The sequence below is a fragment of the Nerophis lumbriciformis genome, linkage group LG02, assembly GCF_033978685.3.
Source record: "Nerophis lumbriciformis linkage group LG02, RoL_Nlum_v2.1, whole genome shotgun sequence".
Classification (NCBI taxonomy): Eukaryota; Metazoa; Chordata; class Actinopteri; order Syngnathiformes; family Syngnathidae; genus Nerophis; species Nerophis lumbriciformis.
The window spans coordinates 72229343-72256576 of NC_084549.2; the positions used below are offsets into that span (position 1 = coordinate 72229343).

The following is a 27234-nucleotide window of genomic DNA, read 5'->3' on the forward strand; positions in this document are numbered from 1 at the left end:
CATTTCCCCGCTGCACGTAAATTTGTCAGAAGAGACGGGGGGAGTGTGCGTACTGGTGATGTGCAAGAAGAGTGTGCAGCTGTCAGATCCTTGACTGTTCTCAGCAGAGGCGGTGACGCGGTAAATCCCGGTCGCTCTGTAGATGTGCTTGATGCCGTCGTCGGCCCGGCTCAGGTTGGAGTAAGTGATCCGGATGCCGTCCCCGAAGTCGAGCTGGATGCTGGTCCTCAGCGAGTCTCCCTGCGGACGGCCAGGAGAAGAACAACAACACCTGTCACCACGGCTCAGACTCGTAACGGAGCAGGCCCGACACTAGAGTGCCGCTTCCCAGCTGTCCCATCAGGTGTGTCACAAACGTTTTGAAGCCGCTCCCCAATAGAAGATGACAGGCGATGAAGTGAGAAAACACAAGCAAGACATACTTGCCAACCTTGAGACCTCCGATTTCGGGAGGTGGGGGGCGTGGTCGGGGTGGGGCGGGGGCGTGGTTGGGGGCGGGGCTAAGGGGGAGGAGTATATTTACAGCTATACATATATATATATTAGAGATGCGCGGATAGGCAATTATTTCATCCGCAACCGCATCAGAAAGTCGTCAACCATCCACCATCCACCCGCTTTCTAACATTTGATCAGAACCGCACCCGCCCGTTGTTATATATCTAATATAGACGATGCAAGGCATTAGTGAGGTTATAAAGCTTTTGCCTGTTAAAGAAAGGAGACTGATCCAATGCAGCACAGACATTCGCGTGCCACGCCGTCACGGCCCAGACGCACACCAGTGCGCAATCATATGGGAGCCGCGCTGAGCGCACCTCCAAGCGCGTCTCGCTGCCGGCGACGGCCCGGTATGGGCCCGACGCTCCAGCGCCATCCATTTTCAGGGCTAGTTGATTCGGCAGGTGGGTTGTTACACACTCCTTAGCGGGTTCCGACTTCCATGGCCACCGTCCTGCTGTCTATATCAACCAGGGTGAGCCCCACCCCTTTCGTGAGCGCACTGCGCGCGGAGTGACCCCTGTTACGAGCCCCCGGCAACAGGGGTGGCGGGCAGGTAAGCTGCGCGGGCGGAGCGCGCGGAGTGACCCCTGTTACGAGCCCCCGGCCACGGGGGTGGCGGGCAGGTAAGCTGCTTACCTGCTGCGCGTGACGCCGGCCGCGGCGAAGGCGGACGAGGCGGGGTGTCGGTGCGGTGGGCGCGGTGGTGACCCTGGACGTGCGTCGGGCCCTTCTCGCGGATCGCCTCAGCTACGGCTCCCGGTGGGGCCCTCTCGGGGGAAGGGGCCTCGGTCCCGGACCCCGGCGAGGCGTCCCTTCTCCGCTCCGTAAAAGTGTCCATCTCTTTTTTTTTTTTTCTTCTGTTGTGGCATATGCTGCAGGTGCCTGCTCGTTTTTCGTATGTAGGTAACAACATTTAACTATGTATATATATTTCCCAATTGGTTTAACTGCCACCCGCCTGAATCTATTTAAAATCTAATTTTTTTTTATTTCAACCGCCCGACCCGACCCGCGGATAAAATCACATTTTTTTTAATTTCATCCGCACAACCGCAGAGTCCGCGGATTATCTGCGGACTCTGCGGTTGTGCCCGCAAACCGCGCATCTCTAATATATATATATATATATATATATATATATATATATATATATATATATATATAAGAAATACTTGACTTTCAGTGAATTCTAGCTGTATATATATTTATTTTATTATATATATATATATATATATATATATATATATATATATATATATATATATATATATATATATATATATATATATATATATAATAAAAGAAATACTTGAATTTCAGTGTTCATTTATTTACACATATACACACACATAACACTCATCTACTCATTGTTGAGTTAAGGGTTGAAAGTTGTGGAACTTTGAAGATGTTGAATTGAGAAACTGTATTACGGAATTCCTGGAATTTTTTGGAGAACCAGGAATTTTTCCAGTTCAAAAAACAACTTTGGTTTTTGTCCTAATTAAAAGGAATGTTTTGACGGTGGAACGGTTGAAAAGCGTTGAAAAATGTGGAAGGAGTAGTCGCCAGAAAAAAAGTGTGGAAACAAGGCTTTGGAAAACCAGGACTTCTGGAAATTCATGGAATTTTTTTTAACTTGAAAAATTATAGTTTGAATGTCCAAGATGGTGGAATATGTTGAAGGTGGAATGGTTTGGATTGGATGAGAAATGTGGAAATGTACTTTGAAAAATGGCCAATTCATTTTGAATGGGAAAAATGTCCCGAAAAACCTGGAATTCTGGGAAATCTGGGAATTTTTGGAATCATGTCAAGGGAAAGCCTGCGATTCCTGAATAGTTTGAAGTTGGAACGCTTTGAATCAGATAAAAATTGTGGGAGTTGTGGAACTTTGAAGAATGTCCTTTTGATTTCAAATGGGAATTTCTCAAAAAGTTGGGAATTTCGGGAGAAACGGGAATTTTTTTAATTAAAAAAAAACAAAACTTGAATGGTCTGAATAAGTTAAAATGGTTGGTGTTGGAATTTTTCAAAATCGGTCGAGAAATTTTGAAGTAGGAACATGTTGAATTGAGAAATGGTATTATGGAATTTCTGGAAAACCAGGAATTTTTCCACTTCAAAAAACAACGTTGGTTTTTTTCCTGATTAAGAGGAATGTTTTGACGGTGGAATGGTTGAAATGCGTTGAAAAATGTGGAAGGAGTAGTCGCCAGAAAAAAATGGTGGAAATAGCGCTTTGGAAAACCAGGAATTCTGGAAATTCCTGGAATTTTTTTAAACTTGAAAAATGATAGTTTGAATGTCCAGCGTGGTGGAATATGTTGAAGGTGGAATGGTTTGAATTGGTTGAAAAATGTGGAAATAGAGTTTGAAAAATGGCCAATTCATTTTGAATGGGAAAAATGTCCCAAAAAACCTGGAATTCTGGGAAATATGGGAATTTTTAGAATCATGTAAGAGAAAGGCCGCGATTCCTGAATAATTTGAAGTTGGAACGCTTTGAATCAGATGAAAATTGTGGGAGTTGTGGAACTTTGAAGAATGTCCTTTTGATTTCAAATGGGAATTTCTCAAAAAGTTGGGAATTTCAGGAGAAACAGGAATTATTTAATTTAAAAAAAAACAAACTTGAATGGTCTGAATAAGTTGAAATGGTTGGTGTTGGAATTTTTCAAATTGGTCGAGAAATTTTGAAGTAGGAACATGTTGAATTGAGAAATGGTATTACGGAATTCCTGGAAAACCAGGAATTTTTCCAGTTCAAAAAACAACGTTGGTTTTTTTCCTGATTAAGAGGAATGTTTTGACGGTGGAATGGTTGAAATGCGTTGAAAAATGTGGAAGGAGTAGTCGCCAGAAAAAAATGGTGGAAATAGCGCTTTGGAAAACCAGGAATTCTGGAAATTCCTGGAATTTTTTTAAACTTGAAAAATGATAGTTTGAATGTCCAGGGTGGTGGAATATGTTGAAGGTGGAATGGTTTGAATTGGTTGAAAAATGTGGAAATAGAGTTTGAAAAATGGCCAATTCATTTTGAATGGGAAAAATGTCCCAAAAAACCTGGAATTCTGGGAAATATGGGAATTTTTGGAATCATGTCAAGAGAAAGGCCGCGATTCCTGAATAATTTGAAGTTGGAACGCTTTGAATCAGATGAAAATTGTGGGAGTTGTGGAACTTTGAAGAATGTCCTTTTGATTTCAAATGGGAATTTCTCAAAAAGTTGGGAATTTCGGGAGAAACGGGAATTATTTAATTTAAAAAAAACAAAACTTGAATGGTCTGAATAAGTTGAAATGGTTGGTGTTGGAATTTTTCAAATTGGTCGAGAAATTTTGAAGTAGGAACATGTTGAATTGAGAAATGGTATTACGAATTTCTGGAAAAACTGGAATTTTTCCAGTTCCAAAAACAACTTTTTATTTTGTCCTGATTAAGAAGAATGTTTTGACGGTGGAACGGTCGAAATGCGTTGAAAAATGTGGAAGGAGTAGTCGCCAGAAAAAAGGGTGGAAACAAGGCTTCGGAAAAACAGGAATTCTGGAAATTCCTGGAATTTTTTTTTAAACTTGAAAAATGATAGTTTGAATTTCCAGGATAGTGGAATATGTTGAAGGTGGAATGGTTTGGATTGGTTGAAAAATGTGGAAATGGAGTTTGAAAAATGGCCAATTCATTTTGAATGGGAAAAATGTCCCGAAAAACCTGGAATTCTGGGAATTTTTGGAATCATGTCAAGAGAAAGCCCGCGATTCCTGAATTGTTTGAAGTTGGAACGCTTTGAATCAGATGAAAATTGTGGGAGTTGTGGAACTTTGAAGAATGTCCCTTTGATTTCAATGGGAATTTCTCAAAATTTTGGAAATTTCGGGAAACATTTTTTTTTTTTTTTAAACAAAACTTGAATGGTCTGAATAAGTTGAAATGGTTGGTGTTGGAATTTTTCAAATCGGTCGAGAAGTTTTTAAGTAGGAACATGTTGAATTGAGAAATGGTATTACAGAATTCCTGGAATTTCTGGAAAACCGGGAATTTTTCCAGTTCAAAAAACAACTTTGGTTTTTGTCCTAATTAAAAGGAATGTTTTGACGGTGGAACGGTTGAAATGCGTTGAAAAATGTGGAAGGAGTAGTCGGCAGAAAAAAAGGGTGGAAACAAGGCTTTGGAAAACCAGGACTTCTGGAAATTCCTGGAATTTTTTTTAGCTTGAAAAATGATAGTTTGAATGTCCAGGATGGTGGAATATGTTGAAGGTGGAATGGTTTGAATTGGTTGAAAAAAGTGGAAATGGAGTTTGAAAAATGGCCAATTCATTTTGAATGGGAAGAATCTCCCAAAAAACCTGGAATTCTGGGAAATATAGGAATTTTTGGAATTATGTCAAGAGAAAGGCCGCGATTCCTGAATAGTTTGAAGTTGGAACGCTTTGAATCAGATGAAAATTGTGGGAGTTGTGGAACTTTGAAGAATGTCCCCTTGATTTCAATGGGAATTTCTCAAAAATTTGGGAATTTCGGGAAAAGTGGGAATTTTTTTAATTAAAAAAAAAAACAAACTTGAATGGTCTGAATAAGTTGAAATGGTTGGTGTTGGAATTTTTCAAATCGGTCGAGAAATTTTGAAGTAGGAACATGTAGAATTGAGAAATGGTATTACGGAATTCCTGGAATTTCTGGAAAACCAGGAATTTTTCCAGTTCAAAAAACAACTTTGGTTTTTGTCCTGATTAAGAGGAATGTTTTGACGGTGGAATGGTTGAAATGCGTTGAAAAATGTGGAAGGAGTAGTCGCCAGAAAAAAAGGGTGGAAATAGCGCTTTGGAAAACCAGGACTTCTGGAAATTCCTGGAATTTTTTTTTAACTTGAAAAATGATAGTTTGAATGTCCAAGATGGTGAAATGTGTTGAAGGTGGAATGGTTTGAATTAGTTGAAAAATGTGGAAATGGTGGAAGTTTGAAAAATGGCCAATTCATTTTGAATGGGAAAAAATGTCCCGAAAAACCTGGAATTCTGGAAAATCTGGGAATTTTTGGAATATGTCAAGGGAAAGCCCGCGACTCCTGAATAGGTTAAACAGTTTGAAGTTGGAACGCTTTGAATCAGATGAAAATTGTGGGAGTTATGGAACTTTGAAGAATGTCCCTTTGATTTCAATGGGAATTTCTCAAAAATTTGGGAATTTCGGGAAAAGAGGGAATATTTTAATTAAAAAACAAACAAACTTGAATGGTCTGAATAAGTTGAAATGGTTGGTGTTGGAATTTTTCATATCAGTCGAGAAATTTTGAAGTAGAAACATGTTGAATTGAGGAATGGTTTTACGGAATTTCTGGAAAACCAGGAATTTTTCCAGTTCAAAAAACTTTGTTTTTTGTCCTGATTAAGAGGAATGTTTTGACGGTAAAACGGTCGAAATGCGTTGAAAAATGTGAAAGGAGTAGTCGCCAGAAAAAAGGGTGGAAACAAGGCTTTGGAAAACCAGGACTTCTGGAAATTCCTGGAATTTTTTTTTTAAACTTGAAAAATGATAGTTTGAATTTCCAGGATAGTGGAATATGTTGAAGGTGGAATGGTTTGGATTGGTTGAAAAATGTGGAAATGGAGTTTGAAAAATGGCCAATTCATTTTGAATGGGAAAAATGTCCCGAAAAACCTGGAATTCTGGGAATTTTTGGAATTATGTCAAGAGAAAGCCCGCGATTCCTGAATTGTTTGAAGTTGGAACGCTTTGAATCAGATGAAAATTGTGGGAGTTGTGGAACTTTGAAGAATGTCCCTTTGATTTCAATGGGAATTTCTCAAAATTTTGGAAATTTTGGGAAACATTTTTTTTTTTTTTTTTTTAAACAAAACTTGAATGGTCTGAATAAGTTGAAATGGTTGGTGTTGGAATTTTTCAAATCGGTCGAGAAGTTTTTAAGTAGGAACATGTTGAATTGAGAAATGGTATTAAGGAATTCCTGGAATTTCTGGAAAACCGGGAATTTTTCCAGTTCAAAAAACAACTTTGGTTTTTGTCCTGATTAAGAGGAATGTTTTGACGGTGGAACGGTCGAAATGCGTTGAAAAATGTGGAAGGAGTAGTCGCCAGAAAAAAGGGTGGAAACAAGGCTTTGGAAAACCAGGAATTCTGGAAATTCCTGGAATTTTTTTTAACTTAAAAAATTATAGTTTGAATGTCCAAGATGATGGAATATGTTGAAGGTGGAATGGTTTGGATTGGTTGAAAAATGTGGAAATGGAGTTTGAAAAATGGCCAATTCATTTTGAACGGGAAAAATGTCCTGAAAAACCTGGAATTCTGGGAAATATAGGAATTTTTGGAATTCAAAATAGGTTAAACAGTTTGAAGTTGGAACGCTTTGAATCAGATTAAAATTGTGGGAGTTGTGGAACTTTGAAGAATGTCCCCTTGATTTCAATGGGAATTTCTCCAAAATTTGGGAATTTCGGGAAAAGCGGGAATTTTTTAATTAAAAAAAACAAAATTTTAATGGTCTGAATAAGTTGAAATGGTTGGTGTTGGAATTTTTCAAATCGGTCGAGAATTTTTTAAGTAGGAACATGTTGAATTGAGAAATGGTATTACGGAATTCCTGGAATTTCTGGAAAACCAGGAATTTTTCCAGTTCAAAAAACAAGTTTGGTTTTTTTCCTGATTAAGAGGAATGTTTTGACGGTGGAATGGTTGAAATGCGTTGAAAAATGTGGAAGGAGTAGTCACCAGAAAAAAAAGGGTGGAAATAGCGCTTTGGAAAACCAGGACTTCTGGAAATTCCCGGAATTTATTTTAGTTTGAAAAATTATAGTTTGAATGTCTAAGATGGTGGAATATGTTGAAGGTGGAATGGTTTGGAGTGGTTGAGAAATGTGGAAATGTACTTTGAAAAATGGCCAATTCATTTTGAATGGGAAAAATGTCCCGAAAAACCTGGAATTCTGGGAAATCTGGGAATTTTTGGAATTATGTCAAGGGAAAGCCCGCGATTCCTGAATAATTTGAAGTTGGAACGCTTTGAATCAGATGAAAATTGTGGGAGTTGTGGAACTTTGAAGAATGTCCCTTTGATTTCAATGGGAATTTCTCAAAATTTTGGAAATTTCGGGAAAAGCAGGAATTTTTTTATTAAAACAAAACAAAACTTGAATGGTCTGAATAAGCTGAAATGGTTGGTGTTGGAATTTTTCAAATCGGTCGAGAAATTTTGAAGTAGGAACATGTTGAATTGAGAAATGGTATTACGGAATTCCTGGAATTTTCTGGAAAACCAGGAATTTTTCCAGTTCAAAAAACAACTTTGTTTTTTTTTCCTGATTAAGAGGAATGTTTTGACGGTGGAATGGTTGAAATGCGTTGAAAAATGTGGAAGGAGTAGTCGCCAGAAAAAAAAGGGTGGAAATAGCGATTTGGAAAACCAGGAATTCTGGAAATTCCTGGAATTATTTTAAACTTAAAAAATGATAGTTTGAATGTCCAGGGTGGTGGAATATGTTGAAGGTGGAATGGTTTGGATTGGTTGAGAAATATGGAAATGTACTTTGAAAAATGGCCAATTCATTTTGAATGGGAAAAATGTCCCGAAAAACCTGGAATTCTGGGAAATATAGGAATTTTTGGAATCATGTCAAGAGAAAGCCCGCGATTCCTGAATAGTTTGAAGTTGGAACGCTTTGAATCAGATGAAAATTGTGGGAGTTGTGGAACTTTGAAGAATGTCCCCTTGACTTCAATGGGAATTTCTCAAAAATTTGGGAATTTCGGGAAAAGCGGGAATTTTTTAATTAAAAAAAAAACAAAACTTGAATGGTCTGAATAAGTTGAAATGGTTGGTGTTGGAATTTTTCAAATCGGTCGAGAAAATTTGAAGTAGGAACATGTTGAATTGAGAAATGGTATGATGGAATTTCTGGAAAACCAGGAATTTTTCCAGTTCAAAAAACAACTTTGGTTTTTTTCCTGATCAAGAGGAATGTTTTGACGGTAGAATGGTTGAAATGCGTTGAAAAATGTGGAAGGAGTAGTCTCCAGAAAAAAAGGGTGGAAACAAGGCTTTGGAAAACTAGGACTTCTGGAAATTCCTGGAATTTTTTTTTAAATTGAAAAATTATAGTTTGAATGTCCAAAATGGTGGAATATGTTGAAGGTGGAATGGTTTGCATCGTTTGAAAAATGTGGAAATGGTGGAAGTTTGAAAAATGCCCAATTCATTTTGAATGGGAAAAAATGTCCCGAAAAACCTGGAATTCTGGAAAATCTGGGAATTTTTGGAATATGTCAAGGGAAAGCCCGCGACTCCTGAATAGGTTAAACAGTTTGAAGTTGGAACGCTTTGAATCAGATGGAAATTGTGGGAGTTGTGGAACTTTGAAGAATGTCCCTTTGATTTCAATGGGAATTTCTAAAAAATTTTGGAATTTCTCAGAAATTTTGGAATTTCTCAGAAATTTGGGAATTTTTTAATTAAAAAAAAAAAATTGAATGGTCTGAATAAGTTGAAATGGTTGGTGTTGGAAATTTTCAAATCGGTCGGGAAATTTTGAAGTAGAAACATGTTGAATTGAGGAATGTTTTTACGGAATTTCTGGAAAACCAGGAATTTTTTCAGTTCAAAAAACAACTTCGTTCTTTGTCCTGATTAAGAGGAATGTTTTGACGGTAAAACGGTCGAAATGCGTTGAAAAATGTGAAAGGAGTAGTCGCCAGAAAAAAGGGTGGAAACAAGGCTTCGGAAAAACAGGAATTCTGGAAATTCCTGGAAAAAATTTTTAAACTTGAAAAATGATAGTTTGAATTTCCAGGATAGTGGAATATGTTGAAGGTGGAATGGTTTGGATTGGTTGAGAAATGTGGAAATGGAGTTTGAAAAATGGGCAATTCATTTTGAATGGGAAAAATGTCCCGAAAAACCTGGAATTCTGGGAAATCTGGGAATTTTTGGAATTATGTCAAGAGAAAGCCTGCGATTCCTGAATAGTTTGAAGTTGAAACGCTTTGAATCAGATGAAAGTTGTGGGAGTTGTAGAACTTTGAAGCATGTCCCTTTGATTTCAATGGGAATTTCTAAAAATTTTGGAAATTTCGGGAAAAGCGGGAATTTTTTAATTAAAAAAAAACAAGATTTTAATGGTCTGAATAAGTTGAAATGGTTGGTGTTGGAATTTTTCAAATCGGTCGAGAAATTTTGAAGTAGGAACATGTTGAATTGAGAAATGGTATTACGGAATTCCTGGATTTTCTGGAAAACCAGGAATTTTTCCAGTTCAAAAAACAACTTTGTTTTTTTTTCCTGATTAAGAGGAATGTTTTGACGGTGGAACGGTTGAAATGCGTTGAAAAATGTGGAAGGAGTAGTCGCCAGAAAAAAAGGGTGGAAACAAGGCTTTGGAAAACCAGGACTTCTGGAAATTCCTGGAATTTTTTTTTAACTTGAAAAATGATAGTTTGAATGTCCAAGATGGTGAAATGTGTTGAAGGTGGAATGGTTTGAATTAGTTGAAAAATGTGGAAATGGTGGAAGTTTGAAAAATGGCCAATTCATTTTGAATGGGAAACAATGTCCCGAAAAACCTGGAATTCTGGAAAATCTGGGAATTTTGGGAACTGCCTTTGAAGATGTTGAATTGAGAAACTGTATTACGGAATTCCTGGAATTTTTGGGAAAACCAGGAATTTTTCCAGTTCAAAAAACAACTTTGGTTTTTGTCCTGATTAAGAGGAATGTTTTGACGGTGGAACGGTCGAAATGCGTTGAAAAATGTGGAAGGAGTAGTCGCCAGAAAAAAGGGTGGAAACAAGGCTTTGGAAAACCAGGAATTCTGGAAATTCCTGGAATTTTTTTTAACTTAAAAAATTATAGTTTGAATGTCCAAGATGATGGAATATGTTGAAGGGGGAATGGTTTGCATCGTTTGAAAAATGTGGAAATGGTGGAAGTTTGAAAAAATGTCCCGAAAAACCTGGAATTCTGGAAAATCTGGGAATTTTTGGAATTTTTCAAGGGAAAGCCCTCGATTCCTGAATAGGTTAAACAGTTTTAAGTTGGAACAGTTTGAATCGGATGACACATTTGGAAAGTAGAGCGCTGCAAAATCTGGAGAAGAATAATACTAATAATAAATAGATGAATGTTGGTGTAGAAAAGTTGTGTGAATGTTTAGCAGCGTTCACACAAGGAGTGTGTGTTTATGTCACAAATACAGAAATATTTCCCCTTTAATTCAATAAGTAATAATATTCCCTTTAAAAAAAAAGCAAGCGCGTCAAATTGAAGAGTGACTGGTCCTCCTGAGGCGCTGGCCTAGTTCTCCTCACACTGATTCCCCTCAACCAGCTTTCTAGGGACTCACTTTGGGAGAAAGTCTTCTGCTAAAATGTCTTTTATATTCAACACAAACAAACGTAAAAGCATCCTTCCACCGGCCTGACTGGCAGTCGAAGCTTATCAAATAAAAATCAAAAAGCTGGGTAGAGCAGGACGTAAAAGGGAAGAACATTCCGGATATGCTGCAAGGGTTGCATTGCGTTTCCACCTGAGACCACACAACACTACTAACTAACATCCATTATTAGTAGTGCATTATTGTGCACTTTTGAAGGTGATAGAATATGATACAATGATGACAATACAGTTTTTATTATACTCTGTACCAGGGCCGGCCCGTGGCATAGGCCGTATAGGCAAATGCTAAGGGCGCCGTCCATCAGGGGGCGCCACGCCAGTGCCACAAATGTTGGAGAAAAAAAAAGTTGGTACTATTATTTCTAAATACAAAAAATAATCCCACGTTAATTAAAATGCAAATTAAAGCCTATTTAATAGAAATATTATTTGTTACAACATTACGCCCCCCCCCCCTTCCCGTATCATGACTCTTTTTGGACGTCACCACATCAAAAAAACAACACAAGATGTCAAAAAGGCCAAAACTGTCAGGTGCCCAGGGAAGAAAAAAGAGAAAAGAAGAGGAGGAGAAACGAGAAAAAGACAAGAGGTAGCAGGTAGGTAACGTTAGCCTACATGAAATTATTGGTCTGTTACAGAATGTGATAGTAACCTGGCTTTTTAGCATTAAGCTAATGTTACATGATTCGGCAATTGCTAATCAATAAATAGCTAGTTCTGTTTTAACGTCGGGTTGATATTGTTGGAGGGGGCTAAATTGTTATGGAAAATAATAATGTAACGTTAGGTAATTACAGTACTCCCACCTTACATTCCTCAGGGACATTTGTATTAGATCTTTTAAGCAGGTATTTTTTTGTTTACATTGTTATTGCCTTCTGGTTAGCTAATGTTTGCCCTGCAGGTAATAGTCACTTTTCCACCCCTTTATATATTAGGTATAGTTGTAAGCAGAGGTGGGTAGAGTAGCCAGAAATTGTACTCAAGTAAGAGTACTGTTACTTTAGGGATTTATTACTCAAGTAAAAGTAAGGAGTAGTCACCCAAATATTTACTTGAGTAAAAGTAAAAAGTATGTTGTGAAAAAACTACTCAAGTACTGAGTAACTGATGAGTAACATACACACACACACACACACACATATATATATATATATATATATATATATATATATATATATATATATATATATATATATATATGTATGTGTGGGGAAAAAAATCACAAGACTATTTCATCTCTACAGGCCTGTTTCATGAGGGGGGGTTCCCTCAATCGTCAGGAGATTTTAATGGGAGCATTCGCATACCATGGTTTATATAGGGCACAGAGTGGGTGGGTACAGGCTGGCCTAGGGGCGTGGTGATTGGTTCATGTGTTACCTAGGAGGTGTTTCCGTCTATGGCGGCATGTTGTTACAATTTCGCTGCGCTTGTTGAGGGATGACAGGTCTGGACGGTGGATAATAAACAGTTTCTCTTTCAAGCATAGGTTGCATCTTTTATTACCACTATTGTAAGGTGTGCTGGATGCAAGAATTTGCCATGTTATTGAATATTCAACATTATTGTCTTTGAGGTCCCAAATGTGTTTGCTGAGTTCTGTGGTATTTCGCAGGTTTTTGTTCCTGAAAGAAGCCTTGTGGTTGTTCCATCTGGTTTTGAATTCACCCTCGGTTAATCCTACATATGTGTCGGATGTGTTAATGTCCTTGCGTATTACCTTAGATTGGTAGACAACTGATGTTTGTAAGCACCCCCCGTTGAGGGGGCAATCAGGTTTCTTTCGACAGTTACATGCTTTGTTGGTTTTGGAGTCGTTCTGACTGGGGGTCGACGGCTCATTTGCAATTGTTTTGTTGTGGTTTGAGATGATTTGTCGTGTATTGTTCATGCAGCTGTAGCTCAATTTGATGTTGTTCTTGTTGAATACTTTTCTTAGGTTGTTGTCTTTGGGAAAGTGTTTGTCAATCAGGTTGAGGAATTTGTGTCCAATGTTCGTTGAGACGTTTTTGCTGTATGGGGGGTTGTACCAGATGATGCCGTTTCGTTTTCTGTTCTTTTTTGGCTGGTTTCCTGGCGTGGGTTCATAGGTGAGGGTGAAATTGTATCCGCTTTCATCAAGGGCTTTTTTTCCCCACACATACATATATTGCGCTCTACTACGGTATCGAGCACTATTTTTTGGATAACCTTATTAAGACATATATATATATATATATATATATATACATACATATACATTGATATATACAGTATATAATTTATATGTATTTATTTTGCTGTTTTTGTTTACATGTTAAAGATGTTTTAATGAATATACATGCATGTTTAACACATATAGATTCCTTTCTTTCATGAAGACAAGAATATAAGTTGGTGTATTACCTGATTCTGATGACTTGCGTTGATTGTAATCAGACAGTAGTGATGATAACGTCCACGTTTTCAAATGGAGGAGAAGAAAAGTTCCTCCTTTCTGTCTAATACCACATGAAAGTGGTTGGTTTTTGGCACCTTATTTGTCCAGCTTCCATATTCGTTTTTATACACTTTACAAGAAATACATTGGCGGCAAACTCCGTCGCTTGCTAGCTTGTTCGCGCTGGCTTTCGGAGACTCTTGTTTTGAAAGCGCAGGCGCGATGGAGCGGCACTTTTATTGTGAAGACAGGAACTGTGCAGTCAGTCTTTAGGCTTTTGACGGGATGTACGGTTGAAATAAAAAAAGGGTCTTTTTTTTTTGGCACCTTGTTTGTCCAGCTTCCATATTCGTTTTTATACACTTTACAAGAAATACATTGGCGGCAAACTCCGTCGCTTGCTAGCTTGTTCGCGCTGGCTTTCGGAGACTCTTATTTTGAAAGCGCAGGCGCGATGGAGCGGCACTTTTATTGTGAAGACAGGAACTGTGCAGTCAGTCTTTAGGCTTTTGACGGGATGTACGGTTGAAATAAAAAAAAGGGTCTTTTTTTTTTGGCACCTTATTTGTCCAGCTTCCATATTCGTTTTTATACACTTTACAAGAAATACATTGGCGGCAAACTCCGTCGCTTGCTAGCTTGTCCGCGCTGGCTTTCGGAGACTCTTATTTTGAAAGCGCAGGCGCGATGGAGCGGCACTTTTATTGTGAAGACAGGAACTGTGCAGTCAGTCTTTAGGCTTTTGACGGGATGTACGGTTGAAATAAAAAAAGGGTCTTTTTTTTTTGGCACCTTATTTGTCCAGCTTCCATATTCGTTTTTATACACTTTACAAGAAATACATTGGCGGCAAACTCCGTCGCTTGCTAGCTTGTTCGCGCTGGCTTTCGGAGACTCTTATTTTGAAAGCGCAGGCGCGATGGAGCGGCACTTTTATTGTGAAGACAGGAACTGTGCAGTCAGTCTTTAGGCTTTTGACGGGATGTACGGTTGAAATAAAAAAAGGGTCTTTTTTTTTTTGGCACCTTATTTGTCCAGCTTCCATATTCGTTTTTATACACTTTACAAGAAATACATTGGCGGCAAACTCCGTCGCTTGCTAGCTTGTCCGCGCTGGCTTTCGGAGACTCTTGTTTTGAAAGCGCAGGCGCGATGGAGCGGCACTTTTATTGGGAAGACAGGAACTGTGCAGTCAGTCTTTAGGCTTTTGACGGGATGTACGGTTGAAATAAAAAAAGGGTCTTTTTTTTTTGGCACCTTATTTGTCCAGCTTCCATATTCGTTTTTATACACTTTACAAGAAATACATTGGCGGCAAACTCCGTCGCTTGCTAGCTTGTTCGCGCTGGCTTTCGGAGACTCTTATTTTGAAAGCGCAGGCGCGATGGAGCGGCACTTTTATTGTGAAGACAGGAACTGTGCAGTCAGTCTTTAGGCTTTTGACGGGATGTACGGTTGAAATAAAAAAAGGGTCTTTTTTTTTTGGCACCTTATTTGTCCAGCTTCCATATTCGTTTTTATACACTTTACAAGAAATACATTGGCGGCAAACTCCGTCGCTTGCTAGCTTGTTCGCGCTGGCTTTCGGAGACTCTTGTTTTGAAAGCGCACGCGCGATGGAGCGGCACTTTTATTGTGAAGACAGGAACTGTGCAGTCAGTCTTTAGGCTTTTGACGGGATGTACGGTTGAAATAAAAAAAGGGTCTTTTTTTTTTTGGCACCTTATTTGTCCAGCTTCCATATTCGTTTTTTATACACTTTACAAGAAATATATTGGCGTCAAACTCCGTAGCTTGCTAGCTTATCCCAAAAGTTACTCAAGTAGATGTAACGGAGTAAATGTAGCGCGTTACTACCCACCTCTGGTTGTAAGTAAAAAAAAAAAGGTCAAAGACAAAGCTATTCGGTTTCTTGTGAGTATATACACTTCACTGCCGATGTGGGGGGGCGCCACCTAAAATCTTGCCTAGGGCGCCAGATTGGTTAGGGCCGGGCCTGCTCTGTACTAGGGTTGTACTGTGTACCAGTACTAGTATAGTACCACAATACTAATGAATCATATTAGGTACTATACCGCCTCTAAAAAAGTACCGGTACAAGCCGCCCCCTTTTTTTTTTATTAACGGGTATGACGGCGCATCGTCACGTTGGTGCATGGTTGGTTATACGAGTAAAGGAGCATGTTGGGCAGCGCACACACACAGAGTACTTACAAGCAGACACAGTGTGTAGACAGAAAAGGGAGAATGGACGCATTTTGGTGTAAAAAGTCAAGATAAAGGTGAAGTTATAAGACTGAAACAGCAGTGTTTCAGCTACTTCTAAATCACTAATCCTGGCCTCCATGGCGACAAATAAAGTATGTTTCTTACAAGTAGCATTATCACTGGAGGACGAGGAATAGTTAATTATTCACTACACACCGTAGGAGGACACAATAGCTCACAATGTAAACAAACACCATGTGTGGATCTACACCTGACATCCACTGTAATGATATCTGGTCGATACTACTATGATTACATTGATGTTTTTTTTAGTATCACAACATTTTTTTGTTTAAAAAAAATGTTTATTATGTTTATAAAGTAAGTAAATACGTCCCCGGACACATGAGGACTTTGAATATGACCAATGTATGATCCTGTAACTACTTGGTATCGCATCGATACCTAAATATGTGGTATCATCCAAAACTAATGTCAAGTATCAACGAAGAGAAGAATTAGTGATTATTACATTTTAACAGAAGTGTAGATAGAACATGTTAAAACAGAAAACAGCGCGACACCTACCCTTTACATCAGTATTTTTTAACCATGTTATAATTGGTTTATTAGGTATTATATTTTATTGTATGATCCTGTAACTACTTGGTATCGCATCGATACCTAAATGTGTGGTGTCATCCAAAACTAATGTAAAGTATCAACAAAGAGAAGAATAAGTGATTATTACATTTTAACAGAAGTGTAGATAGAACATGTTAAAACAGAAAACAGAGCGACACCTACCCTTTACATCAGTATATTTTAACCATATTATAATTGGTTTATTAGGTATTATATTTTATTGTATGATCCTGCAACTAACTTGTTATCGCATTGATACCAAAATGTGTGATATCATCCAAAACTAATGTAAAGTATCAACGAAGAGAAGAATAAGTGATTATTACATTTTAACAGAAGTGTAGATAGAACATGTTAAAACAGAAAACAGCGCGACACCTACCCTTTACATCAGTATTTTTTAACCATATTATTATTGGTTTATTAGGTATTATATTTTATTGTATGATCCTGCAACTAACTTGTTATCGCATCGATACCTAAATGTGTGGTATCATCCAAAACTAATGTCAAGTATCAAAGGAGAGAAGAATAAGTGATTATTACATTTTAACAGAAGTGTAGATAGAACATGTTCAAACAGAAAACAGCGCGACACCTACCCTTTACATCAGTATTTTTTAACCATATTATAATTGGTTTATTAGGTATTATATTTTATTGTATGATCCTGCAACTAACTTGTTATCGCATCGATACCTAAATGTGTGGTATCGTCCAAAACTAATGTAAAGTATCAACGAAGAGAAGAATTAGTGATTATTACATTTTAACAGAAGTGTAGATAGAACATGTTAAAACAGAAAATAAGCAGATATTAACAGTAAATGAACAAGTAGATTAATAATAAATTTTTTACAGTTTGTCCAAAAATTCCAGGATTTCCCTTCAACTTCAGCATTGGAGCATTCACACGTATTCACTACTTCTTTTTTTGCCGCACTCTACCTTCCACATTTTTCGTCCAATTCAAACCGTTCCAACTTCAAACTGTTCAGCCTATTCGTGAATCGCGGGCTTTCCCTTGACAAATTCCCAATTTTCCCGAATTCCAGGTTTTCCGGGACATTTTTCCCATTCAAAAGGAATTGGCCATTTTTCAAACTTCCACCATTTCCACATTTTTCAACTAATTCAAACCATTCCACCTTCAACACATTCCACCATTCTGGAAATTCAAGCTACCCTTTTTTTCCCCCAAGTTAAAAAAAATTCCAGGATTTTTCAGAATTCCTGGTTTTCCAAAGCCCTATTTCCACCCTTTTTTCTGGCGACTACTCCTTCCACATTTTTCAACGCATTTCGACCGATCCACCGTCAAAACATTCCTCTTAATCAAGACAAAAAACAAGTTTTTTTTAACTGGAAAAATTCCAGTTTTTACAGAAATTCCAGGAATTTCATAATACCATTTCTCAATTCAACATGTTTCTACTTCAAAATTTCTTGACCGAATTGAAAAATTCCAACACCAACCATTTCAAGTCATTCAGACCATTCAAGTTTGTTTTTTTTTACCATTTTTTAAAAGAATTCCCGCTTTTCCCGAAATTCCCAAATTTTGGAGAAATTCCCATTGAAGTCAATGGGACATTCTTCAAAGTTCCACAACTCCCACATTATTCATCCGGTTCAAACTGTTCCAACTTCAACATATTCCACCATCCTGGACATTCAAACTATCATTTTTCAAGTTTTAAAAAATTCCAGGAATTTCCAAAATTCCTGCTTTTCCAAAGCCCTATTTCCACCATTTTCTCTGGCGACTACTCTTTCCACATTTTTCAACGCATTTGGACCGTTCCGCCGTCAAAACATTCCGCTTAATCAGGACAAAAAACAAAGTTGTTTTTTGAACTGGAAAAATTCCCGCTTTTCCCGAAATTCCCAAATTTTTGAGAAATTCCCATTGAAGTCAATGGGACATTCTTCAAAGTTCCACAACTCCCACATTATTCATCCGGTTCAAACTGTTCCAACTTCAACATATTCCACCATCCTGGACATTCAAACTATCATTTTTCAAGTTTTAAAAAATTCCAGGAATTTCCAAAATTCCTGCTTTTTCAAAGCCCTATTTCCACCCTTTTTTCTGGCGACTACTCCTTCCACATTTTTCAACGCATTTGGACCGTTCCGCCGTCAAAACATTCCGCTTAATCAGGACAAAAAACAAAGTTGTTTTTTGAACTGGAAAAATTCCCGGTTTTCCAGAAATTCCAGGAACTCCGTAAAACCATTTCTCAATTCAACATGTTTCTACTTCAAAATTTCTTGACCGATTTGAAAAAATTCCAACACCAACCATTTCAAGTCATTCAGACCATTCAAGTTTTTTACCATTTAAAAAAAAAAAAATCCCGCTTTTCCCGAAATTCCCAAATTTTTGAGAAATTCCCATTGAAGTCAACGGGACATTCTTCAAAGTTCCACAACTCTGATTCAAACTGTTACAACTTCAACATATTCCACCATCCTGGACATTCAACCTATAATTTTTCAAGTTTAAAAAAAATTCCAGGAATTTCCAAAATTCCTGCTTTTCCAAAGCCCTATTTCCACCATTTTTTCTGGCGACTACTCTTTCCACATTTTTCCAACGCATTTCGACCGTACCACCGTCAAAACATTCTTCTTAATCAGGACAAAAAACAAAGTGGTTTTTTGAACTGGAAAAATTCCCGGTTTTCCAGAAATTCTAGGAACTCCGTAAAACCATTTCTCAATTCAACATGTTTCTACTTCAAAATTTCTCGACCGATTTGAAAAAATTCCAACACCAACCATTTCAAGTCATTCAGACCATTCAAGTTTTTTACCATTTAAAAAAAAAAATCCCGCTTTTCCCGAAATTCCCAAATTTTTTAGAAATTCCCATTGAAGTCAACGGGACATTCTTCAAAGTTCCACAACTCTGATTCAAACTGTTACAACTTCAACATATTCCACCATCCTGGACATTCAAACTATCATTTTTCAAGTTTAAAAAAAAAATCCAGGAATTTCCAAAATTTCTGCTTTTCCAAAGCCCTATTTCCACCATTTTCTCTGGCGACTACTCCTTCCACATTTTTCAACGCATTTCGACCGTACCACCGTCAAAACATTCTTCTTAATCAGGACAAAAAACAAAGTTGTTTTTTGAACTGGAAAAATTCCCGGTTTTCCAGAAATTCCAGGAACTCCGTAAAACCGTTTCTCAATTCAACATGTTTCTACTTCAAAATTTCTCGACCGATTTGAAAAAATTCCAACACCAACCATTTCAAGTCATTCAGACCATTCAAGTTTTTTACCATTTGAAAAAAAAAAATCCCGCTTTTCCCAAAATTCCCACGTTTTTTAGAAATTCCCATTGAAGTCAACGGGACATTCTTCAAAGTTCCACAACTCTGATTCAAACTGTTACAACTTCAACATATTCCACCATCCTGGACATTCAACCTATAATTTTTCAAGTTGAAAAAAAATTCCAGGAATTTCCAAAATTCCTGCTTTTCCAAAGCCCTATTTCCACCATTTTCTCTGGCGACTACTCCTTCCACATTTTTCAACGCATTTCGACCGTACCACCGTCAAAACATTCTTCTTAATCAGGACAAAAAACAAAGTTGTTTTTTGAACTGGAAAAATTCCCGGTTTTCCAGAAATTCCAGGAACTCCGTAAAACCATTTCTCAATTCAACATGTTTCTACTTCAAAATTTCTTGACCGATTTGAAAAAATTCCAACACCAACCATTTCAAGTCATTCAGACCATTCAAGTTTTTTACCATTTAAAAAAAAAAATCCCGCTTTTCCCGAAATTCCCAAATTTTTTAGAAATTCCCATTGAAGTCAACGGGACATTCTTCAAAGTTCCACAACTCTGATTCAAACTGTTACAACTTCAACATATTCAACCATCCTGAACATTCAACCTGTCATTTTTCAAGTTTAAAAAAAATTCCAGGAATTTCCAAAATTCCTGCTTTTCCAAAGCCCTATTTCCACCATTTTCTCTGGCGACTACTCGTTCCACATTTTTCAACGCATTTCGACCGTACCACCGTCAAAACATTCTTCTTAATCAGGACAAAAAACAAAGTTGTTTTTTGAACAGGAAAAATTCCCGGTTTTCCAGAAATTCCAGGAACTCCGTAAAACCATTTCTCAATTCAACATGTTTCTACTTCAAAATTTCTTGACCGATTTGAAAAATTCCCAACACCAACCATTTCAAGTCATTCAGACTATTCACGTTTTTTACAATTTAAAAAAAAAAAAAATCCCGCTTTTCCCGAAATTCCCAAATTTTTGAGAAATTCCCATTGAAGTCAACGGGACATTCTTCAATGTTCCACAACTCTGATTCAAACTGTTACAACTTCAACATATTCCACCATATTCCACCAACCTATAATTTTTCAAGTTTAAAAAAAATTCCAGGAATTTCCAAAATTCCTGCTTTTCCAAAGCCCTATTTCCACCATTTTCTCTGGCGACTACTCTTTCCACATTTTTCAACGCATTTCGACCGTTCTGCCGTCAAAACATTCCTCTTAACCAGGACAAAAAACAAAGTTGTTTTTTGAACTGGAAAAATTCCCGCTTTTCCCGAAATTTTTGAGAAATTCCCATTTAAATCTATGGGACATTCTTCAAAGTTCCACAACTCCCACATTTTTCATCCGATTCAAACTGTTCCAACTTCAACATATTCCACCATCCTGGACATTCAAACTATCATTTTTCAAGTTTTAAAAAATTCCAGGAATTTCCAGAATTCCTGGTTTTCCAAAGCCTTATTTCCATCCATTCTGGGCACTACTCCTTCCACATTTTTCAACGCATTTCAACTGTTCCGCCGTCAAAACATTCCTCTTAATCAGGACAAAAAACAAAATTTTTTCATTCAGACTATTCAATTTTTTTTTTTACAATAAAAAAAAAAAATCTGCTTTTCCCGATAATCCCAAATTTTTGGGAAATTCACATCAAAATCAATGGGACATACTTTAAAGTTCCACAACTCCCACATTTTTCATCTGATTCAAACTGTTCCAACTTCAAAATATTCAGCCTGTTTGGGAATTGTGTGCTCTCCTTCAACAATTCCAAGAAAAAGTTCCAGGATTTCCCATAATTCCCTATCATTTTTCCACGTTCCACAAAATAATAGGTGTAGAAATGACACAATATGTTCCACCATCCTGGACATTCAACCTATCATTTTTCAAGTTAAAAAAAAATTCCAGGAATTTCCAAAATTCCTGCTTTTCCAAAGCCCTATTTCCACCATTTTCTCTGGCGACTACTCTTTCCACATTTTTCAACGCATTTTCGACCGTACCACCGTCAAAACATTCTTCTTAATCAGGACAAAAAACAAAGTTGTTTTTTGAACTGGAAAAATTCCCGGTTTTCCAGAAATTCCAGGAACTCCGTAAAACCATTTCTCAATTCAACATGTTTCTACTTCAAAATTTCTTGACCGATTTGAAAAAATTCCAACACCAACCATTTCAAGTCATTCAGACCATTCAAGTTTTTAACTATTTTAAAAAAAAATCCCGCTTTTCCCGAAATTCCCAATTTTTTTAGAAATTCCCATTGAAGTCAACGGGACATTCTTCAAAGTTCCACAACTCTGATTCAAACTGTTACAACTTCAACATATTCCACCATCCTGGACATTCAACCTATAATTTTTCAAGTTTAAAAAAAATTCCAGGAATTTCCAAAATTCCTGCTTTTCCAAAGCCCTATTTCCACCATTTTCTCTGGTGACTACTCTTTCCACATTTTTCAACGCATTTCGACCGTACCACCGTCAAAAACATTCTTCTTAATCAGGACAAAAAACAAAGTTGTTTTTTGAACTGGAAAAATTCCCGCTTTTCCCGAAATTCCCAAATTTTTGAGAAATTCCCATTGAAGTCAATGGGATATTCTTCAAAGTTCCACAACTCCCACATTATTCATCCAGTTCAAACTGTTCCAACTTCAACATATTCCACCATCCTGGACATTCAAACTATCATTTTTCAAGTTTTAAAAAATTCCAGGATTTTCCATAATTCCTGGTTTTCCAAAGCCTTATTTCCATCCTTTTTTCTGGCGACTACTCCTTCCACATTTTTCAACGCATTTCAACTGTTCCGCCGTCAAAACATTCCTCTTAATCAGGACAAAAAACACAATGTTTTCATTCAGACTATTCAAGTTTTTTTTTTACCATTTAAAAAAAAAAATCCTGCTTTTCCCGATAATCCGAAATTTTTGGGAAATTCACATCGAAATCAATGGGACATTCTTCAAAGTTCCACAACTCCCACATCATTCATCTAATTCAAACTGTTACAACTTCAACATATTCCACCATCCTGGACATTCAACCTATCATTTTTCAAGTTTAAAAAAAATTCCAGGAATTTCCAAAATTCCTGCTTTTCCAAAGCCCTATTTCTACCATTTTCTCTGGCGACTACTCTTTCCACATTTTTCAACGCATTTCGACCGTACCGCCGTCAAAACATTCTTCTTAATCAGGACAAAAAACAAAGTTGTTTTTTGAACAGGAAAAATTCCCGCTTTTCCAGAAATTCCAGGAACTCCGTAAAACCATTTCTCATTTCAACATGTTTCTACTTCAAAATTTCTTGACCGATTTGAAAAAATTCCAACACCAACCATTTCAAGTCATTCAGACCATTCAAGTTTTTTTTACCATTAAAAAAAAAAATCCCGCTTTTCCCGAAATTCCCAAATTTTTTAGAAATTCCCATTGAAGTCAACGGGACATTCTTCAAAGTTCCACAACTCTGATTCAAACTGTTACAACTTCAACATATTCCACCATCCTGGACATTCAACCTATCATTTTTTAAGTTTAAAAAAAATTCCAGGAATTTCCAAAATTCCTGCTTTTCCAAAGCCCTATTTATACCATTTTCTCTGGCGACTACTCTTTCCACATTTTTCAACGCATTTGGACCGTACCACCGTCAAAACATTCTTCTTAATCAGGACAAAAAACAAAGTTGTTTTTTGAACTGGAAAAATTCCCGGTTTTCCAGAAATTCCAGGAACTCCGTAAAACCATTTCTCAATTCAACATGTTTCTACTTCAAAATTTCTTGACCGATTTGAAAAAATTCCAACACCAACCATTTCAAGTCATTCAGACCATTCAAGTTTTTTACCATTTAAAAAAAAAAATCCCGCTTTTCCCGAAATTCCCAACTTTTTTAGAAATTCCCATTGAAGTCAACGGGACATTCTTCAAAGTTCCACAACTCTGATTCAAACTGTTACAACTTCAACATATTCCACCATCCTGGACATTCAACCTATAATTTTTCAAGTTTAAAAAAAAATCCAGGAATTTCCAAAATTCCAGGAATTTCCAAAATTCCTGCTTTTCCAAAGCCCTATTTCCACGATTTTCTCTGGCGACTACTCTTTCCACATTTTTCAACGCATTTCGACCGTTCCGCCGACAAAACATTCCTCTTAATCAGGACAAAAAACAAAGTTGTTTTTTGAACTGGAAAAATTGCCGCTTTTCCCGAAATTCCCAAATTTTGGAGAAATTCCCATTGAAGTCAATGGGACATTCTTCCCACATTATTCATTTGATTCAAACTGTTACAACTTCAACATATTCCACCATCCTGGACATTCAACCTATAATTTTTCAAGTTTAAAAAAAATTCCAGGAATTTCCAAAATTCCTGCTTTTCCAAAGCCCTATTTCCACCATTTTCTCTGGCGACTACTCTTTCCACATTTTTCAACGCATTTCGACCGTTCCGACGTCAAAACATTCCTCTTAATCAGGACAAAAAACGAAGTTGTTTTTTGAACTGGAAAAAATTCCCGCTTTTCCTGAAATCCCCAAATTTTTGAGAAATTCCCATTGAAGTCAATGGGACATTCTTCAAAGTTCCACAACTCCCACATTATTCATCTGATTCAAACTGTTACAACTTCAAAATATTCCACCATACTGGACATTCAAACTATCATTTTTCAAGTTTAAAAAAATTCCAGGAATTTCCAGAATTCCTGGTTTTCCAAAGCCTTATTTCAATCCTTTTTTCTGGCGACTACTCCTTCCACATTTTTCAACGCATTTCAACTGTTCCGCCGTCAAAACATTCCTCTTAATCAGGACAAAAAACACAATGTTTTCATTCAGACTATTCAAGTTTTTTTTACCATTTAAAAAAAAAAAAATCCTGCTTTTCCCGATAATCCGAAATTTTTGGGAAATTCACATCGAAATCAATGGGACATTCTTCAAAGTTCCACAACTCCCACATCATTCATCTGATTCAAACTGTTACAACTTCAACATATTCCACCATCCTGGACATTCAACCTATCATTTTTCAAGTTTAAAAAAATTCCAGGAATTTCCAAAATTCCTGCTTTTCCAAAGCCCTATTTCCACCATTTTCTCTGGCAACTACTCTTTCCACATTTTTCAACGCATTTCGACCGTTCCGCAGTCAAAACATTCCTCTTAATCAGGACAAAAAAACGAAGTTGTTTTTTGAACTGGAAAAATTCCCGCTTTTCCCGAAATTCCCAATTTTTTTTAGAAATTCCCATTGAAGTCAATGGGACATGCTTCAAAGTTCCACAACTCCCACATTATTCATCCAGTTCAAACTGTTCCACCTTCAACATATTCCACCATCCTGGACATTCAAACTATCATTTTTCAAGTTTTAAAAAATTCCAGGAATTTCCAGAATTCCTGGTTTTCCAAAGCCTTATTTCCATCCATTCTGGGCACTACTCCTTCCACATTTTTCAACGCATTTCAACTGTTCCGCCGTCAAAACATTCCTCTTAATCAGGACAAAAAACAAAATGTTTTCATTCAGACTATTCAAGTTTTTTTTTACCATTTTAAAAAAAAAAATCCTGCTTTTCCCGATAATCCCAAATTTTTGGGAAATTCACATCAAAATCAATGGGACATACTTCAAAGTTCCACAACTCCCACATTTTTCATCGGATTCAAACTGTTCCAACTTCTAAATATTCAGCCTGTTTGGGAATTGTGTGCTCTCCTTCAACAATTCCAAGAAAAAGTTCCAGGATTTCCCATAATTCCCTATCATTTTTCCACGTTTCACAAAATAATAGGTGTAGAAATGACACAATATGTTCCACCATCCTGGACATTCAACCTATAATTTTTCAAGTTTAAAAAAAATTCCAGGAATTTCCAAAATTCATGCTTTTCCAAAGCCCTATTTCCACCATTTTCTCTGGCGACTACTCTTTCCATACTTTTCAACGCATTTCGACCGTTCCGCCGTCAAAACATTCCTCTTAATCAGGACAAAAAACAAAGTTGTTTTTTGAACTGGAAAAAATTCCCGCTTTTCCCGAAATTCCCAAATTTTTGAGAAATTCCCATTGAAGTCAATGGGACATTCTTCAAAGTTCCACAACTCCCACATTATTCATCTGATTCAAACTGTTACAACTTCAACATATTCCACCATCCTGGACATTCAACCTATAATTTTTCAAGTTTAAAAAAAATTCCAGGAATTTCCAAAATTCCTGCTTTTCCAAAACCCTATTTCCACCATTTTCTCTGGCGACTACTCTTTACACATTTTTCAACGCATTTCGACCGTTCCGCCGTCAAAACATTCCTGTTAATCAGGACAAAAAACAAAGTTGTTTTTTGAACTGGAAAATTCCCGCTTTTCCTGAAATTACCAAATTCTTGAGAAATTCCCAATTAAATCTATGGGACATTCTTCAAAGTTCCACAACTCCCACATTATTCATCCAGTTCAAACTGTTCCAACTTCAACATATTCCACCATCCTGGACATTCAAACCATCATTTTTCAAGTTTTAAAAAATTCCAGGAATTTCCAGAATTCCTGGTTTTCCAAAGCCTTATTTCCATCCATTCTGGGCACTACTCCTTCCACATTTTTCAACGCATTTCAACTGTTCCGCCGTCAAAGCATTCCTCTTAATCAGGACAAAAAACACAATTTTTTCATTCAGACTATTCAAGTTTTTTTTACCATAAAAAAAAAAAAATCCTGCTTTTCCCGATAATCCCAAATTTTTGGGAAATTGTTATCGAAATCAATGGGACATACTTCAAAGTTCCACAACTACCACATTTTTCATCTGATTCAAACTGTTACAACTTCAACATATTCCACCATCCTGGACATTCAAACTATCATTTTTCAAGTTTTAAAAAATTCCAGGAATTTCCAGAATTCCTGGTTTTCCAAAGCCTTATTTCCATCCATTCTGGGCACTACTCCTTCCACATTTTTCAACGCATTTCAACTGTTCCGCCGTCAAAACATTCCTCCTAATCAGGACAAAAAACAAAGTTGTTTTTTGAACTGGAAAAATTCCCGGTTTTCCAGAAATTCCAGGAACTCCGTAAAACCATTTCTCAATTCAACATGTTTCTACTTCAAAATTTCTTGACCGATTTGAAAAAATTCCAACACCAACCATTTCAAGTCATTCAGACCATTCAAGTTGTTTACCATTTAAAAAAAAAAAAATCCCGCTTTTCCCGAAATTCCCAAATTTTTTAGAAATTCCCATTGAAGTCAACGGGACATTCTTCAAAGTTCCACAACTCTGATTCAAACTGTTACAACTTCAACATATTCCACCATCCTGGACATTCAACCTATCATTTTTGAAGTTTAAAAAAAATTCCAGGAATTTCCAAAATTTCTGCTTTTCCAAAGCCATTTTTCCACCATTTTCTCTGGCGACTACTCTTTCCACATTTTTCAACGCATTTCGACCGTTCCACCGTCAAAACATTCCTCTTAATCAGGACAAAAAACAAAGTTGTTTTTTGAACTGGAAAAATTCCCGCTTTTCCCGAAATTCCCAAATTTTTGAGAAATTCCCATTGAAGTCAATGGGACATTCTTCAAAGTTCCACAACTCCCACATTATTCATCTGATTCAAACTGTTACAACTTCAACATATTCCACCATCCTGGACATTCAACCTATAATTTTTCAAGTTTAAAAAAAATTCC

At 37.0% G+C, this 27234-nt stretch overlaps 1 protein-coding gene across 2 annotated transcripts in view; it reads right to left on the bottom strand.

Moving 5' to 3' along the window:
* The window catches only part of sorcs3b (sortilin related VPS10 domain containing receptor 3b), a 313247-nt gene that overhangs the window by 52900 nt on the left and 233113 nt on the right, over positions 1-27234 (bottom strand). For both annotated transcript variants that reach the window (XM_061968212.1, XM_061968203.1), the window contains exon 19: positions 54-240. In XM_061968212.1, coding sequence (XP_061824196.1) covers positions 54-240 — 187 coding nt within the window. The remainder of the gene's footprint in view (positions 1-53; positions 241-27234) is intronic.